Raw genomic sequence first — 19,011 nt, forward strand, 5'->3', positions numbered from 1 at the left:
AACTCAAAGAAAAACCCGGCGAGACAGAGAAAGCACAGCATCTGTCTGGTGAATTGAAAGCCGCTCACCTAGCCGTGAGTCGCCGTCAAACATCACAAACAACATTTAATAGAGTGCTGTTTTTAGTCGGTGTGTTTATAGGTATGCACTCTTATCTCAACCTCACACCACATCATTGTGCACTTATAACACCTTTCTGTCTACCTGTCTCTCGCAGTGTCTTACTCTGTTTCTCTTTTTCTCTCTCATGACCTCCACAAATTACAGTGCAGACATTTATTCTGTTTAAAGCTGCTCTGCCCGGATTAGTCCCATGTGTAAATAATGTACAACGACTATGAGCAAAGCTGTGCGGCCTGATTTTCATGTTTCAAAAAATACATGTAAAGACTTTTTTTACAATTAAATACACACCTTTACACCAGACTAAACCACTAAGTGTAGAAGTTATCGAAAATATGTTTCCTTATTAAGACTGGCCTATTTAAACAAAATAGATCAGGATACAAAAAATTATTGTAACTTATGTCTCAGGATGGATGTTTCAAACTATCAGGAGTGGGTGCGGACAGCATGTCCAAATGCAAAGCATAGCTTTAAAGGTTTTGTATGTAAATGTGAACCGACTGTCACTTTTTTATCTGTCTCCCTGTTTGTTCTAGTCTGTCTGCCAACTTATCTACCTGCCACTGCCTGTCTGTGTGTCAATATGTCACATGTTCACACTCTACATGGCATTACAGTGCTGCTACACGTGTTTCTCTTTGTGGTAAATCAGAATTTTAGATATTATCATATGTCCCTGAAGCTACGCACCCTAAAGAATTAAGGGTGCTTAATAAGAAATTAATTAATAAAAATAATTAATAAGAATTTTAATAATTAAAAATAATTAAATAATACATTTAATAATTAAAAATAATTAATAAGAAAAAAGTATTTTTTCTTATTCACTTTCTTGCTAGGAGTTAGATGAGAAGATCAATACCACTCTCATGTCTGTACAGTGAACATGATGCTACAGCCAGCAGCCGATTAGCTTAGCGTAGCACAAAGACTGGAGACAGGGGGAAACACCTTTCCTGGCTCTGAAACAATCCATCATATAATCCCTTGTAATACCACAACTTGGCCTTTTTTACACTTTGTTTTTTTGTATGGATTAAACAAGCGTGTTATGTGCGATAACATGTTAATTAATACGTTTTAAAGGTGCTGGTAGGCAGATTGCGTTACCTTTGGACACAGACAGTTTCCAGTCTTTGTGCTAAGGCAAGGCAACATTTAAATACAATTAAATCAGTTAAATAGAAAATAAAAAACAGGATAAAACAAGAGAGTAAAAGTTAAAAGTTGCAGTGCAGTGTAAGATATTAATCAAAGGCTTCAAATTTCTTTTAATAAAAGTGGCAAAAAGAAAAGTCTTTGATTTAAACCAGCTGAGAGTAGCTGAAGTCCAGGTATATGGTGCATAGATTCTGCTACGACATAAGTCCTTTAATTAGGGCCCGAGCACGACCGTGTGAGGTCCCTATTGAATTTGCTCGGATTTTTTTTTTTTTTTTTTTTAGGGCCCGAGCACGACCGTGCGAGGTCCCTATTGAATCTGCTCGGATTATATTTTTTTTTTTTTTTTTTTTTTTTTTTTTTTTTTTTTTTTTTTTTCTGCAAAGTAGGCCCAAATGACATGGCCTAAACATACTCGAAAACTCACCAAAATTTGCAAACATGTCAGAACCGGTGAAAAATTTCGTATTCTACAAGTTTCGCACATGGGCGTGGCAAAATGACTCGCTAGCGCCACCTTGAAAATTGGAAATGATTAGCCCCTCGTTCACGTTCAACCTACATGTACGAAATTTTCTGGGGACATGTATCGTATCAAGACGCACAAAAAAGCCTCAAGAACCCATAGCCTAAAGTCAACAGGAAGTCGGCCATTTTGAATTTTATGGCCATTTTTGGATGATTTACACACTTCGTACTTTAACGAACTCCTCCTAGGGATTTAGTCGGATCGACGTCAAATTTCTGCTGTGCCTTCTAAAGGCATTGACGATGAAAAGTTGTGCTATTTGCGAGTTTTCGTCAATGGGCGTGTCCGTGGCGTCGATGATTCGCAATGAAACAGGAAGTTGTTGTAACTTCAGTGTACATGCTCACATCTGGACCAAACTGTACATGTAGGATGAGAGTCCCGCCCTGAACACATGTACATGCCGACATTCACCCACAGTCATAGCGCCACCTGCTGGCAACAGAAAGTGACCTTTAACGAAGCAGCCCCCGCCGCACGTTTCACCTACGTGCACGAATTTTCTGTGGTACGTGTATCATGTCCAGACGCACAAAAAAGCCTCTTGGAGCCATAGCCTAAAAACAGGAAGTCGGCCATTTTGAATTTTACGTCAAATTTTGGATGATTTACACACTTCGTACTTTAACGAACTCCTCCTAGGGATTTAGTCCGACCGACCTCAAATTTGTGCTGTGCCTTCTAAAGGCATTGAAGATGAAAAGTTGTGCTATTTGCAAGTTTTCGTCAATGGGCGTGTCCGTGGCGTGGCGTCAAAGATCAGCTCTTCGCCATGACACGGAAGTTGTCGTAACTTCAGTGTACATGCTCACATCTGGACCAAACTGTACATGTAGGATGAGAGTCCCGCCCTGAACACATGTACATGCTGACATTCACAGACAGTCATAGCGCCACCTGCTGGCAACAGGAAGTGACTTTTAACGAAGCAGCCCCCGCCGCACGTTTACCTACGTGCACGAATTTTCTGTGGTACGTGTATCTTGTCCAGACGCACAAAAAAGCCTCTTGGAGCGATGCCCTAAAATCAACAGGAAGTCGGCCATTTTGAATTTTACGTCAAATTTTGGATGATTTACACACTTCGTACTTTAACGAACTCCTCCTAGGGATTTAGTCCGACCGACCTCAAATTTGTGCTGTGCCTTCTAAAGGCATTGAAGATGAAAAGTTGTGCTATTTGCAAGTTTTCGTCAATGGGCGTGTCCGTGCGTGGCGTCAAAGATCAGCTCTTCGCCATGACACGGAAGTTGTCGTAACTTCAGTGTACATGCTCACATCTGGACCAAACTGTACATGTAGGATGAGAGTCCCGCCCTGAACACATGTACATGCTCACATTCACAGACAGTCATAGCGCCACCTGCTGGCAACAGGAAGTGACTTTTAACGAAGCAGCCCCCGCCGCACGTTTACCTACGTGCACGAATTTTCTGTGGTACGTGTATCTTGTCCAGACGCACAAAAAAGCCTCTTGGAGCGATGCCCTAAAATCAACAGGAAGTCGGCCATTTTGAATTTTACGTCAAATTTTGGATGATTTACACACTTCGTACTTTAACGAACTCCTCCTAGGGATTTAGTCCGACCGACTTCAAATTTGTGCTGTGCCTTCTAAAGGCATTGAAGATGAAAAGTTGTGCTATTTGCGAGTTTTCGTCAATGGGTGTGTCCGTGGCGTGGCGTCAGAGATCAAGTCTTCGCCATGACACAGGAAGTTGTTGTAACTTCAGTGTACATGCTCACATCTGGACCAAACTGTACATGTAGGATGAGAGTCCCGCCCTGAACACATGTACATGCTGATATTCACCCACAGTCATAGCGCCACCTGCTGGCAACAGGAAGTGACTTTTAACGAAGCAGCCCCCGCCGCACGTTTCACCTACGTGCACGAATTTTCTGTGGTACGTGTATCTTGTCCAGACGCACAAAAAAGTCTCTTGGAGCCATAGCCTAAACCCAACAGGAAGTCGGCCATTTTGAATTTTACGTCAAATTTTGGATGATTTACACACTTCGTACTTTAACGAACTCCTCCTAGGGATTTAGTCCGACCGACCTCAAATTTGCTGTGCCTTCTAAAGGCATTGAAGATGAAAAGTTGTGCTATTTGCAAGTTTTCGTCAATGGGCGTGTCCGTGGCGTGGCGTCAGAGATCAACTCTTCGCCATGACACGGAAGTTGTCGTAACTTCAGTGTACATGCTCACATCTGGACCAAACTGTACATGTAGGATGAGAGTCCCGCCCTGAACACATGTACATGCTGACATTCACCCACAGTCATAGCGCCACCTGCTGGCAACAGGAAGTGACTTTTAACGAAGCAGCCCCCGCCGCACGTTTCACCTACGTGCACGAATTTTCTGTGGTACGTGTATCTTGTCCAGACGCACAAAAAAGTCTCTTGGAGCGATGCCCTAAACCCAACAGGAAGTCGGCCATTTTGAATTTTACGTCAAATTTTGGATGATTTACACACTTCGTACTTTAACGAACTCCTCCTAGGGATTTAGTCCGACCGACCTCAAATTTCTGCTGTGCCTTCTAAAGGCATTGAAGATGAAAAGTTGTGCTATTTGCGAGTTTTCGTCAATGGGTGTGTCCGTGGCGTGGCGTCAGAGATCAAGTCTTCGCCATGACACAGGAAGTTGTTGTAACTTCAGTGTACATGCTCACATCTGAACCAAACTTTACGTGCTTGATAACTCTCCCACCCCTCTATGGAGGACCGATCCTGACACAGTCAGAAATAAATACAGAAATAAATAAATGCTCAATAAACAAATAAGCATCCAATTAAATACACAAAAAAATAAAGTAAATAAATAAATGTAGGTAGTAATTAAATTATACAAGGAGACATAAATGTATATATTTTAATTAGTGCCTTTACTTATTCACCTTTGTTATAATTACATTATTTTTTATTTCTGTTATAATCTTCAACTTTATTTATTACTAATTTTTTAATGTATTTATTTATGTGTGTGTTTTAATATTTTTGTCTGTTTTATTCTTCCTTTGTATTTTTTACCTTATTTATTTTCACCCATGGTATTTATTTCTGCCTGTCTTTTTAAATTTCTGTCTCATTATGCAAATGAGGAGGGGCTGTGTCTCAAGGGGTCATCTTCTCTGCTATTGGTGGACCAGTCAGACAGGAGAGCTCCTACTCTGCCTGCAGACATCAACGATCTTGCCCCTCACACAGTCAGATGGCTTCCTTCAGTGCGCTGAGGTGTTTAACAACTCTGAAGACAATACTACCAGCAATTTCTTCCTTCTCTTTTCACGTAGACGCTCCGACAGACAGTGCTTTCAGTTTGCTGCATGCATGGACACAGAACTGCGGTATAGGGAGAAGCACACGGTCAGCTGGCTGCAGCTAAATCTGGAGTGCACTCGTATTCAATTCTGTATGGTAAATTCAGTTTTAACGGAGCAGAGCGAGCTGACAGGCAGAGTTAGAGACTTTTTCTGTCCGTTTCTCTCTTTACAAAGACGCATGTTGCAGTCAGAGTCTTCTCTGACATACAACACAATTTATCAAATTACACATCGGATATACAGTATGAAAATAAGATTGATTGGATTATACTCACAGGAAGTATAAAACCTGTTACATGCGTCTATTAAAAGTAAAGTAACACAAAAATGTCAGGGAAATTACTTTACTTAGATTTCAGGACTGCAGTTGTACATTTGAAATACCTTCCTACCTTTCTGATAGGAAGCCTTCTTGAGGTGGTATAAAACATTTCTTATATTCTGATTTGAGTTGTGGACAACTATGACCACATGAATTAAAAAATTAAACATTTCACTGCCCAAGTCAGCTATAACACGAGTCTTGTTCATTAGACTACATGCTGTACAGTATTTGTGGACAGATTTTGTCCCAGGATTTATTATGCATTTCTTCTTCTTCGTTGCATGGTTTAGAATAATAAGGTGAGAAATGGGTCTGTTCTGAGTTCATCCTGCACTGCAGCAGCTAATAAAGTCCATTTAATCCCAAAAACGCTTTTCTTTTAGGCAGGCTGGAGCAGAAAACAACTCACCTTTCTCAAGTTGTACAGTAATGTCACATGTGTATGAAGGTGGATCAAAAGAGCTAATCTTAAATGTCAAAGTGGAGAGGAGCCTAGTAGGCCTATTTATTTTCATTCATTACACAATATGAATAAGCTATGCAGACAGTTGTAAAGAAAGAACATCTTTTTCTTCTGTTCTCTACTTGTTATAGTTACACAGTATTAGGGGTGTGGGCTGTATTAAAAGTATCCACTGTTCTCCCATGCTCTAACACACAGTAACGATGAAATGTGTGCTGTTCTCACATTCTTCCTCTGTATGTACACATAAACAACAAGGCAGGGAAATATAAAAGGAATTTATTTTATTGTTTGGGTACATTATTGTTCAGTGTACATGTTCACATCTGAAACAAACTTTACGTGCTTGATAACTCTCCCACCCCGCAGACATCTACACGTCAATACCGATTTATATTCATAGCGGCAAGTGCTATGTAGCTCCACATAGGGGACACAGGAAGTGACATATAGTACATTCATGCGGCGTCGGAAACGCGTAGGAAATTCACAGCCGCACCGGCAGAACTCCAGAATGTGCAACTCGGCCGGCTCACGCGCGGACGCGCTTACAAGTGCGAGGGCCCGCCCAACGCTGCTTGCAGCTTTAATTTTTTTTTTTTTCTTTTTTCTGCAAAGTAGGCCCAAATGACATGGCCTAAACATACTCGAAAACTCACCAAAATTTGCAAACATGTCAGAACCGGTGAAAAATTTCGTATTCTACAAGTTTCGCACATGGGCGTTGCAAAATGACTCGCTAGCGCCACCTAGAAAATTGGAAAAAATTAGCCCCTCGTTCACGTTCAACCTACATCTACGAAATTTTCTGGGGACGTGTATCATGTCAAGACGCACAAAAAAGCCTCAAGAACCCATAGCCTAAAGTCAACAGGAAGTCGGCCATTTTGAATTTTATGGCCATTTTTGGATGATTTACACACTTCGTACTTTAACGAACTCCTCCTAGGGATTTAGTCGGATCGACGTCAAATTTTGCTGTGCCTTCTAAAGGCATTGACGATGAAAAGTTGTGCTATTTGCGCGTTTTCGTCAATGGGCGTGTCCGTGGCGTCGATGATTCGCCATGAAACAGGAAGTTGTTGTAACTTCAGTGTACATGCTCACATCTGGACCAAACTGTACATCTAGGATGAGAGTCCCGCCCTGAACACATGTACATGCCGACATTCACCCACAGTCATAGCGCCACCTGCTGGCAATAGAAAGTGACATTTAACGAAGCAGCCCCCGCCGCATGTTTCACCTACGTGCACGAATTTTCTGTGGTACGTGTATCTTGTCCAGACGCACAAAAAAGTCTCTTGGAGCCATAGCCTAAATCCAACAGGAAGTCGGCCATTTTGAATTTTACGTCAAATTTTGGATGATTTACACACTTCGTACTTTAACGAACTCCTCCTAGGGATTTAGTCCGACCGACCTCAAATTTGTGCTGTGCCTTCTAAAGGCATTGAAGATGAAAAGTTGTGCTATTTGCAAGTTTTCGTCAATGGGCGTGTCCGTGGCGTGGCGTCAAAGATCAACTCTTCGCCATGACACGGAAGTTGTCGTAGCTTCAGTGTACATGCTCACATCTGGACCAAACTGTACATGTAGGATGAGAGTCCCGCCCTGAACACATGTACATGCTGATATTCACCCACAGTCATAGCGCCACCTGCTGGCAACAGGAAGTGACTTTTAACGAAGCAGCCCCCGCCGCACGTTTCACCTACGTGCACGAATTTTCTGTGGTACGTGTATCTTGTCCAGACGCACAAAAAAGTCTCTTGGAGCCATAGCCTAAACCCAACAGGAAGTCGGCCATTTTGAATTTTACGTCAAATTTTGGATGATTTACACACTTCGTACTTTAACGAACTCCTCCTAGGGATTTAGTCCGACCGACCTCAAATTTCTGCTGTGCCTTCTAAAGGCATTGAAGATGAAAAGTTGTGCTATTTGCAAGTTTTCGTCAATGGGCGTGTCCGTAGCGTGGCGTCAAAGATCAACTCTTCGCCATGACACGGAAGTTGTCGTAACTTCAGTGTACATGCTCACATCTGCACCAAACTGTACATGTAGGATGAGAGTCCCGCCCTGAACACATGTACATGCTGACATTCACCCACAGTCATAGCGCCACCTGCTGCCAACAGGAAGTGACTTTTAACGAAGCAGCCCCCGCCGCACGTTTCACCTACGTGCACAAATTTTCTGTGGTACGTGTATCTTGTCCAGACGCACAAAAAGTCTCTTGGAGCCATAGCCTAAACCCAACAGGAAGTCGGCCATTTTGAATTTTACGTCAAATTTTGGATGATTTACACACTTCGTACTTTAACGAACTCCTCCTAGGGATTTAGTCCGACCGACCTCAAATTTTTGCTGTGCCTTCTAAAGGCATTGAAGATGAAAAGTTGTGCTATTTGCAAGTTTTCGTCAATGGGCGTGTCCGTGGCGTGGCGTCAAGATCAGCTCTTCGCCATGACACGGAAGTTGTCGTAACTTCAGTGTACATGCTCACATCTGACTAAACGTTACGTGCTTGATAACTCTCCCACCCCGCTATGGAGGACCGATCCTGATACAGTCAGAAATAAATACAGAAATAAATAAATGCTCAATAAATAAATAGCATCCAATTAAATACACAAAAAATAAGTAATTAAAGCTGCAGCAGCGTTGGGCGGGCCCTCGCACTTGTAACGCGTCCGCGCGTGAGCCGGCCGAGTTGCATATTCTGGAGCTCTGCCGGTGCGGCTGTGAATTTCCTACGCGGTTCCGACGCCGCATGAATGTGCTATAGTCACTTCCTGTGTCCCCTATGTGGAGCTACATAGCACTTGCCGCTATGAATATAAATCGTATTGACGTGTAGATGTCTGCGGGGTGGGAGAGTTATCAAGCACGTAAAGTTTGTTTCAGATGTGAACATGTACACTGAACAATAATCCAACGAAGGTTAAAATGAAGGGCAACTGGACTGGTTGAAGCTACTGGAAGACGTTTCGTCCCTCATCCAAAGGACTTCTTCAGTTCTGACTGACTGGCAGGGAAACTCAGCTATTTAACCTCAGTGGGGTCGTTATCTCGGGTCATCGATACCGCTGGTATCGATGACCCGAGATAACTATATCGTTGGTATCTTCACCTATTGGCCTCAGGTGAAGATACCAACGATGGTCGTTCAGTCTTGGCCTCAGGTGAAGATACCAACGATGGTCGTTCAGTCTTGGCCACAGTAGTCTCAACGACTGTACGACTGTCGTCACAGCAACAAGGAACACTAACGAACCAGCGGTATCGATGACCCGAGATAACGACCCCACTGAGGTTAAATAGCTGAGTTTCCCTGCCAGTCAGTCAAACTGAAGAAGTCCTTTGGATGAGGGACGAAACGTCTTCAGTAGCTTCAACCAAGTCCAGTTGCCCTTCATTTTTAACCTCGTTGGATAACTATGACCTGGATGACTGAGAATCTTCATAGACACTGAACCAATAATGTACCCAAACAATAAAATAAATTCCTTTTATATTTCCCTGCCTTGTTGTTTAGTGTACATACAATTGGGGCGCTGTGGCTCAGGAGAGAGCGGGTTGGCCGTTAATCGGAAGTCGGCGTTTCAATCCCTGGCTCCCCCTGGTTGCGTGTCGAAGTGTCCTTGGGCAAGATACTGAACCCCGATTTGCCCTGGCGGCTGTTTCCGCCAGTGTAGAATGTGTGTGATGTTTATTTGTGGACATTGAACTTAGGCTCATGTATGACTGTTGAATGCAAGATGTACCAACCAAGACAGAAAGGCGTTATACATTACGGCATACAGAGGAAGAATGTGAGAACAGCACACATTTCATCGTTACGTGTGTTAGAGCATGGGAGAACAGTGGATACTTTTAATACAGCCCACACCCCTAATACTGTGTAACTATAACAAGTAGAGAACAGAAGAAAAAGATGTTCTTTCTTTACAACTGTCTGCATAGCTTATTCATATTGTGTAATGAATGAAAATAAATAGGCCTACTAGGCTCCTCTCTACTTTGACATTTAAGATTAGCTTGTTTGATCCACCTTCATACACATGTGACATTACTGTACAACTTGAGAAAGGTGAGTTGTTTTCTGCTCCAGCCTGCCTAAAAGAAAAGCGTTTTTGGGATTAAATGGACTTTATTAGCTGCTGCAGTGCAGGATGAACTCAGAATAGACCCATTTCTCACCTTATTATTCTAAATCATGCAACGAAGAAGAAGAAATGCATAAGAAATCCTGGGACAAAATCTGTCCACAAATACTGTACAGCATGTAGTCTGATGACAAGACTTGTGTTATAGCTGACTTGGGCAGTGAAATGTTTTTTTAATTCATGTGGTCATAGTTGTCCACAACTCAAATCAGAATATAAGAAGAAATGTTTTATACCACATCAAGAAGGCTTCCTATCAGAAAGGTAGGAAGGTATTTCAAATGTACAACTGCAGTACTTAAATCTAAGTAAAGTAATTTCCCTGACATTTTTGTGTTACTTACTTTTAATAGACCATGTAAGAGGTTTTATACTTCCTGTGAGTATAATCCAATCAATCTTATTTTCATACTGTATCCGTTGTGTAATTTGATAAATTGTGTTGTATGTCGTGCTCGCATCTCAGAGAAGACTCTGACTGCAACATGCGTCTTTGTAAAGAGAGAAACAGACAGAAAAAGTCTCTAACTCTGCCTGTCAGCTCGCTCTGCTCCGTTAAAACTGAATTTACCATACAGAATTGAATACGAGTGCACTCCAGATTTAGCTGCAGCCAGCTGACCGTGTGCTTCTCCCTATACCGCAGTTCTGTGTCCATGCATGCAGCAAACTGAAAGCACTGTCTGTCGGAGCGTCTACGTGAAAAGAGAAGGAAGACATTGCTGGTAGTATTGTCTTCAGAGTTGTTAAACACCTCAGCGCACTGAAGGAAGCCATCTGACTGTGTGAGGGGCAAGATCGTTGATGTCTGCAGGCAGAGTAGGAGCTCTCCTGTCTGACTGGTCCACCAATAGCAGAGAAGATGACCCCTTGAGACACAGCCCCTCCTCATTTGCATAATGAGGCAGAAATGCATACAAAATTTACGACAGGCAGAAATAAATACCATGGGTGAAAATAAATAAGGTAAATAAATACAAAGGAAGAATAAAACAGACAAAAATATTAAAACACACACATAAATAAATACATTAAAAAAATTAGTAATAAATAAAGTTGAATAAACAATAAGGTAATTATAACAAAGGTGAATAAGTAAAGGCACTAATTAAATATACATTTATGTCTCCTTGTATAATTTAATTACTACCTACATTTTTATTTACTTAATTTTTTGTGTATTTAATTGGATGCTTATTTATTTATTGAGCATTTATTTATTTCTGTATTTATTTCTGACTGTGTCAGGATCGGTCCTCCATAGCGGGGTGGGAGAGTTATCAAGCACGTAAAGTTTGGTTCAGATGTGAGCATGTACACTGAAGTTACAACAACTTCCTGTGTCATGGCGAAGACTTGATCTCTGACGCCACGCCACGGACACACCCATTGACGAAAACTCGCAAATAGCACAACTTTTCATCTTCAATGCCTTTAGAAGGCACAGCACAAATTTGAAGTCGGTCGGACTAAATCCCTAGGAGGAGTTCGTTAAAGTACGAAGTGTGTAAATCATCCAAAATTTGACGTAAAATTCAAAATGGCCGACTTCCTGTTGATTTTAGGGCATCGCTCCAAGAGGCTTTTTTGTGCGTCTGGACAAGATACACGTACCACAGAAAATTCGTGCACGTAGGTAAAACGTGCGGCGGGGGCTGCTTCGTTAAAAGTCACTTCCTGTTGCCAGCAGGTGGCGCTATGACTGTCTGTGAATGTCAGCATGTACATGTGTTCAGGGCGGGACTCTCATCCTACATGTACAGTTTGGTGCAGATGTGAGCATGTACACTGAAGTTACGACAACTTCCGTGTCATGGCGAAGAGCTGATCTTTGACGCCACGCCACGGACACGCCCATTGACGAAAACTTGCAAATAGCACAACTTTTCATCTTCAATGCCTTTAGAAGGCACAGCACAAATTTCAGGTCGGTCGGACTAAATCCCTAGGAGGAGTTCGTTAAAGTACGAAGTGTGTAAATCATCCAAAATTTGACGTAAAATTCAAAATGGCCGACTTCCTGTTGATTTTAGGCTATGGCTCCAAGAGGCTTTTTTGTGCGTCTGGACAAGATACACGTACCACAGAAAATTCGTGCACGTAGGTGAAACGTGCGGCGGGGGCTGCTTCGTTAAAGGTCACTTTCTGTTGCCAGCAGGTGGCGCTATGACTGTGGGTGAATGTCGGCATGTACATGTGTTCAGGGCGGGACTCTCATCCTAGATGTACAGTTTGGTCCAGATGTGAGCATGTACACTGAAGTTACAACAACTTCCTGTTTCATTGCGAATCATCGACGCCACGGACACGCCCATTGACGAAAACTCGCAAATAGCACAACTTTTCATCGTCAATGCCTTTAGAAGGCACAGCAGAAATTTGACGTCGATCCGACTAAATCCCTAGGAGGAGTTCGTTAAAGTACGAAGTGTGTAAATCATCCAAAAATGGCCATAAAATTCAAATGGCCGACTTCCTGTTGACTTTAGGCTATGGGTTCTTGAGGCTTTTTTGTGCGTCTTGATACGATACATGTCCCCAGAAAATTTCGTACATGTAGGTTGAACGTGAACGAGGGGCTAATCATTTCCAATTTTCAAGGTGGCGCTAGCGAGTCATTTTGCCACGCCCATGTGCGAAACTTGTAGAATACGAAATTTTTCACCGGTTCTGACATGTTTGCAAATTTTGGTGAGTTTTCGAGTATGTTTAGGCCATGTCATTTGGGCCTACTTTGCAGAAAAAAAAAAAAAAAAAAAAAAAAAAAAAAAAAAATATAATCCGAGCAAATTCAATAGGGACCTCGCACGGTCGTGCTCGGGCCCTAATAAATAAATGTAGGTAGTAATTAAATTATACAAGGAGACATAAATGTATATTTTAATTAGTGCCTTTACTTATTCACCTTTGTTATAATTACCTTATTTGTTTATTCAACTTTATTTATTACAAATTTTTTAATGTATTTATTTATGTGTGTGTTTTAATATTTTTGTCTGTTTTATTCTTCCTTTGTATTTATTTACCTTATTTATTTTCACCCATGGTATTTATTTCTGCCTGTCTTAAATTTTTGTATGCATTTCTGCCTCATTATGCAAATGAGGAGGGGCTGTGTCTCAAGGGGTCATCTTCTCTGCTATTGGTGGACCAGTCAGACAGGAGAGCTCCTACTCTGCCTGCAGACATCAACGATCTTGCCCCTCACACAGTCAGATGGCTTCCTTCAGTGCGCTGAGGTGTTTAACAACTCTGAAGACAATACTACCAGCCATGTCTTCCTTCTCTTTTCACGTAGAAGCACCGACAGACAGTGCTTTCAGTTTGCTGCATGCATGGACACAGAACTGCAGTATAGGGAGAAGCACCCGGTCAGCTGGCTGCAGCTAAATCTGGAGTGCACTCGTATTCAATTCTGTATGGTAAATTCAGTTTTAACGGAGCAGAGCGAGCTGACAGGCAGAGTTAGAGACTTTTATGTCCGTTTCTCTCTTTACAAAGACGCATGTTGCAGTCAGAGTCTTCTCTGAGATGCGAGCACGACATACAACACAATTTATCAAATTACACAACGGATATACAGTATGAAAATAAGATTGATTGGATTATACTCACAGGAAGTATAAAACCTCTTACATGGGTCTATTAAAAGTAAAGTAACACAAAAATGTCAGGGAAATTACTTTACTTAGATTTAAGTACTGCAGTTGTACATTTGAAATACATTCCTACCTTTCTGATAGGAAGCCTTCTTGAGGTGGTATAAAACATTTCTTCTTATATTCTGATTTGAGTTGTGGACAACTATGACCACATGAATTAAAAAAATTAAACATTTCGCTGCCCAAGTCAGCTATAACACAAGTCTTGATCATCAGACTACATGCTGTACAGTATTTGTGGACAGATTTTGTCCCAGGATTTCTTATGCATTTCTTCTTCTTTGTTGCATGATTTAGAATAATAAGGTGAGAAATGGGTCTATTCTGAGTTCATCCTGCACTGCAGCAGCTAATAAAGTCCATTTAATCCCAAAACGCTTTTCTTTTAGGCAGGCTGGAGCAGAAAAAGACTCACCTTTCTCAAGTTGTACAGTAATGTCACATGTGTATGAAGGTGGATCAAACAAGCTAATCTTAAATGTCAAAGTAGAGAGGAGCCTAGTAGGCCTATTTATTTCATTCATTACACAATATGAATAAGCTATGCAGACAGTTGTAAAGTAAGAACATCTTTTTCTTCTGTTCTCTACTTGTTATAGTTACACAGTATTAGGGGTGTGGGCTGTATTAAAAGTATCCACTGTTCTCCCATGCTCTAACACAGTAACGATGAAATGTGTGCTGTTCTCACATTCTTCCTCTGTATGTACACATAAACAACAAGGCAGGGAAATATAAAAGGAATTTATTTTATTGTTTGGGTACATTATTGTTCAGTGTACATGTTCACATCTGAAACAAACTTTACGTGCTTGATAACTCTCCCACCCCGCAGACATCTACACGCCAATACCGATTTATATTCATAGCGGCAAGTGCTATGTAGCTCCACATAGGGGACACAGGAAGTGACATATAGCACATTCATGCGGCGTCGGAACCGCGTAGGAAATTCACAGCCGCACCGTCAGAACTCCAGAATGTGCAACTCGGCCGGCTCACGCGCGGATGCGCTTACAAGTGCGAGGGCCCGCCCAACGCTGCTTGCAGCTTTAATTCTTGATATATTCCATGCTGAGCTAGACGACTGTTGGTGGTAACATTTAACGTAGCGCATGGTATCAGTCTTCTCATGTAACACTCAGCAAGAAAGTGAATAACAGTATTTCTCAAAATGTCGAACAATTTCTTGAAATGAGTCTGACCTGAGTGAGGCTGACAACAGTTTATGTTTTCTAAGCATTATTTTGCCCCTTTTCCTAATGGTTCCAAACATTTCACTCATCTGCATGAAATCCATCACCATATTTCAGATTTAGCCTATATGGAACCTACCTCATGCCAGTCGAGTAGCAGTTGTTCCCTAATTGCACAGACTGAGCAGCAATGAAGTTTATAACTAAAATCAATCAGTAGAAAATAGTATCAGTCATCATCAAATATTTACTATCTTGTCTATATTCTTCTTCTGTCTGTGCTGCTGCCTTTCTCATCATTTTAATATTTTATATGAATGGACTGACTTAGCTGGACCATGGTCTGGCTAAATAAATATCAAATGAAAAAAAAAAGAAAAAATAACAAATAATACATTGTTTATTAAATGGACATAATGTCAGCTGGTCACCTCATCTGAATATAAGCTCTTTGGAGCACGCATCTAGGACATCCTATACCATGTAGTGTTGCTAAAAAAAAAAGGTTTTGTTTTGTTTTAACAGAGGTAACAATTTAGAAATTCACCTACTATATCATGGCTGTTGGTGCTCAACTGAGAAAAACAACCATATTGACCACCATGAATTTTTGAATTCATTCAACATGGACTTTTCCAAACAAACAGACGTTCATTCAGTGCTTCAATAGAGAGAAAGAGCTTTTGAAGAATGCTTGGAATTCTTAGTTCTAACCCATGTTGAAAAGGTATCTATAAAAATAATAATTTCATATAATAAGAACAATATAAGAAGTAGAAGTATAACAAATCAGTACACAGAAATATTGCTTACATTTCTAAATCCCCAGGACTTAAAACACAGATTCTATTAAGAAAGAGTCAGTGAGGAAGAAAAATAAAAGTAACCCATAGTTACTTAATCGCAAAAACAAACAAACGTGAGAATAAATAAAGTTCAGACATTAGGCCTTTTATTTACACTGCTACTACTTCTGTTTTTACTACCAGCTTGCTGGTCGCAACACAGGAACATAGCATGGTTTTTATAGTTTTTCTTGCCGACAGTTGCTTGAGAAGGAACACTCTAAATACGTAGCTACAGCTAGCTCAGCTTATCACAAAGACAGGAACCAGAGTCAAGCGAGCTGTTTCCCCTGTTTTCAGTCTTTGTGATAAGCCAAGCTAACGGGCTGCTAGTTGTAGCTACTTGTTTAGCGTAAATCTTAGCAAGTGAGTAAATAAGCCTACTTCCCAAAATTATTATATTCCTTTAGTTCAAACTAATTACCAATCTCTTATAAAACCCTTCCGAAATCGTATAATTTGCCTGCTATGAGCCCACTGTGCATGGGGTTGGAAACCACTGCCCTAATGTATTTTTTGGTTTGTTCTATGACATTATGTTGCATAAAACAGATGCCATTTTGCCTTTAAGTAAAGAGTTTGTATCAATTTCACTGTTTAGACATGGACGGCATCAAAAGTTTTTCATAAACTCTCTCTCCTTCTTCCTCTTTCTCTCCCTCCCCACAGCGTCCCCATCATGCCCACGCTCTCTTCGACTTCACCCCACACCATCCCTCCCAGCTACGCTTCCTGCGTGGTGATGTCATCGAACTCATTGACTGCTCTGATTCGATGCGCTGGAGGGGCCGTTGCCATGGAAATGTGGGCTACTTCCCGCCGGAGTACGTCAAGCCCATTTACCACTGCCAATGACCTGTCGACTCGATCAAGTACTCAGCCATTCCCACAGGTTCATCAATGAGCCATCTTGACCCCGCCCCTCACACTGCTCCCTTGCTCTGCACTTGCCCATTCACTTTTGGAGCAGACACTTGATGAGCTTCAACTGAACTGCTTATTATATAACGGACTCCTCCCATTTCCCCGTGATGCCACCTGTCAATCACGAACCTTGTCCAAGCAGCCACTACAGGCTCCTCAAACACGTGATCCCACAGCTCCACTGCTCTTTAAATGTAAAAAAGGAAAAAAAAATGAAGATATGGACCTAGACACTGTGGAGAACTCACATACATATACACACACAGACAGACAAACCCACACACACACATACTCCCAGGCGCAGTCATTTATTACAGCTTATCTGCACTGGTGCAGGCTACATAAAAGCAACGCACACACTCTCTCACACTAACCTGATGAAAAAAAGAACGAGTCCCATGGGAGGTTGTGGAGCAAGGGCAGGGCTTTCTCTGCTGTAGACGAGTCAGGATTGGCTCCAGTATTTTCCCATTGCTCCCAAAAGGAGATCTGCTGAGCTGAGCAGAGAGACACAGAGTCATTGTCTTGTGAATTTTTGGGCCAGACACTCAGAGGATACTGACACAGCAGATTCCTCTCTTGCTGGGCTGGTGTGTGTGTGTGTGTGTGTGTGTGTGTGTGTGTGTGTGTGTGTGTGTGAGTATTTGTGTATGTTTATGTTTATGTGTGTGTGTGTGTTTGTGTGTGTGTGCGCGTGGGTTTGTATGTAAAATATGGGTCTGAACACATGTAAACCTGCAAATTTTATGTATGTGGATGGTTATTATGTGTGATTGGGAAAGTGAATGCATGTGCGTGAGTTTGGGGGTTGGGTTGGTGTGTGTGTGTGTGTGTGTGTGTGTGTGTGTGTGTGTGTGTGTGTGTGTGTGTGTGTGTGTGTGCGCATGTGCTCTGTGGACCAATTAAGGAGCTTACTGTGTTTTAAATGACCAATGAGATGAATGCTGCCCAGACGACACTTTGTTTAAAAATACACAGCTCATAAAGTAATGCGCTCATTTGATTGTTTCTATGTATTTATTCTTAGTCGTGTGTAATCTTAAAATACATATATTACAAGTAAGATTAAACATTGTAAAGAGGCTTTGTTTTTGTTTCTGTTGCAACAAATAGTTTAAGAAAACCACATTTTATGTGATTAGCAGTAACAACTTGGACCAGTCTTCCTTCACCTGTAATGACAAATCATTTAAATAAAGTGATACATTTACCTCTTTGAACATGAAGCTTGGATATTATTGTTCAATAACAAATACATTTCTCTTATATGAATATGTCGATTGAAATATAATACGAATAATACACAAAATAAATAAGAGAATTTAAACTGCGAAATAAATAACAACTAGAAACACAGACACAAAGGTAAGTTATATGAGGTTCCACTTGATAGCATGTGTGAGCCCCTCTGTGGGCTGTAGCAAAAATATGATATATACAGCTTGTATATCGAGAGATGGGCAGTATTTTATGATATATGTATTTTAAATACGCATATCAAATACAAAATGGGATTTTATAATTTGTAGTTGATAGGGTTGAGGGAAATAGCTTAATATTTTGTATGAAAATACTTAAGTGTGTTTTTGATTTTGTAGTTATTAAAAATAATATTAAAAATATTAAATACTTTGTGAGAAGTCTACGTTATCACATTATAAAAAGGCTGCCTGATTAGTGCCTACTCAATAATTTGCCCAGACTTGTTGGGATCAGATCAGAATATTGATCCAGTCCTGAAGAAGAAAGTCAAGGTGAGAAACGTGTAGGTCGCCAGCTTTCAATTCTATAATTCTACAATTCTTAACAGTTCCTGTTAAGTTTTAGTGTTAGTTTTAGTTGCCTCTAAGCTAAATCTTTTACCACTTTATTTAATGTTCTTGCTAATTATTTTACCTAAGTAGCAGCCCTGATAGTTAATGTTAGCTTGCTACTTTCATCATATGTTCAGTTAATGTCAGTTAGCAGGAAAAAAAGTGTTTCAGAGTTGTTACTTTACAACATTACTTATAATGCCACAAGATGATGTAACTTTTTTAATGCAGCCGTGTGCCTCATTGTCATTAACAACATTGTGCTACAACGCCATTAAGCAGCAGGTTGTCAAACCATCCACCACGCGGGTTTGTTGAAGCTCAGATGATGCAGAGGAGGCCCTTCATTACCAAACACCAAGTTAACTAAATTAGGATACAATTATGTGTTATTAGCAAACTGTTTTTTTTTTAAACATTAAACTGTTATGGTTACTTCAAAACTAACCTTCATCTGGGTGA

General features: G+C 40.9%; 1 protein-coding gene across 1 annotated transcript in view; it reads left to right on the forward strand.

Moving 5' to 3' along the window:
• The window catches only part of grapa (GRB2 related adaptor protein a), a 50,917-nt gene extending 32,959 nt beyond the window's left edge, over nucleotides 1–17,958 (forward strand). The window contains exon 5 of the mRNA XM_038696552.1: nucleotides 16,481–17,958. Coding sequence (XP_038552480.1) covers nucleotides 16,481–16,666 — 186 coding nt within the window. The 3' untranslated portion in view covers nucleotides 16,667–17,958. The remainder of the gene's footprint in view (nucleotides 1–16,480) is intronic.
• The last annotated feature ends 1,053 nt before the right edge of the window (nucleotides 17,959–19,011 follow it).

The sequence above is a fragment of the Micropterus salmoides genome, unplaced genomic scaffold, assembly GCF_014851395.1.
Source record: "Micropterus salmoides isolate LMB-PRFRI ecotype aquatic unplaced genomic scaffold, ASM1485139v1 Ms_hic_scaffold_10, whole genome shotgun sequence".
Taxonomy (NCBI): domain Eukaryota; kingdom Metazoa; phylum Chordata; class Actinopteri; order Centrarchiformes; family Centrarchidae; genus Micropterus; species Micropterus salmoides.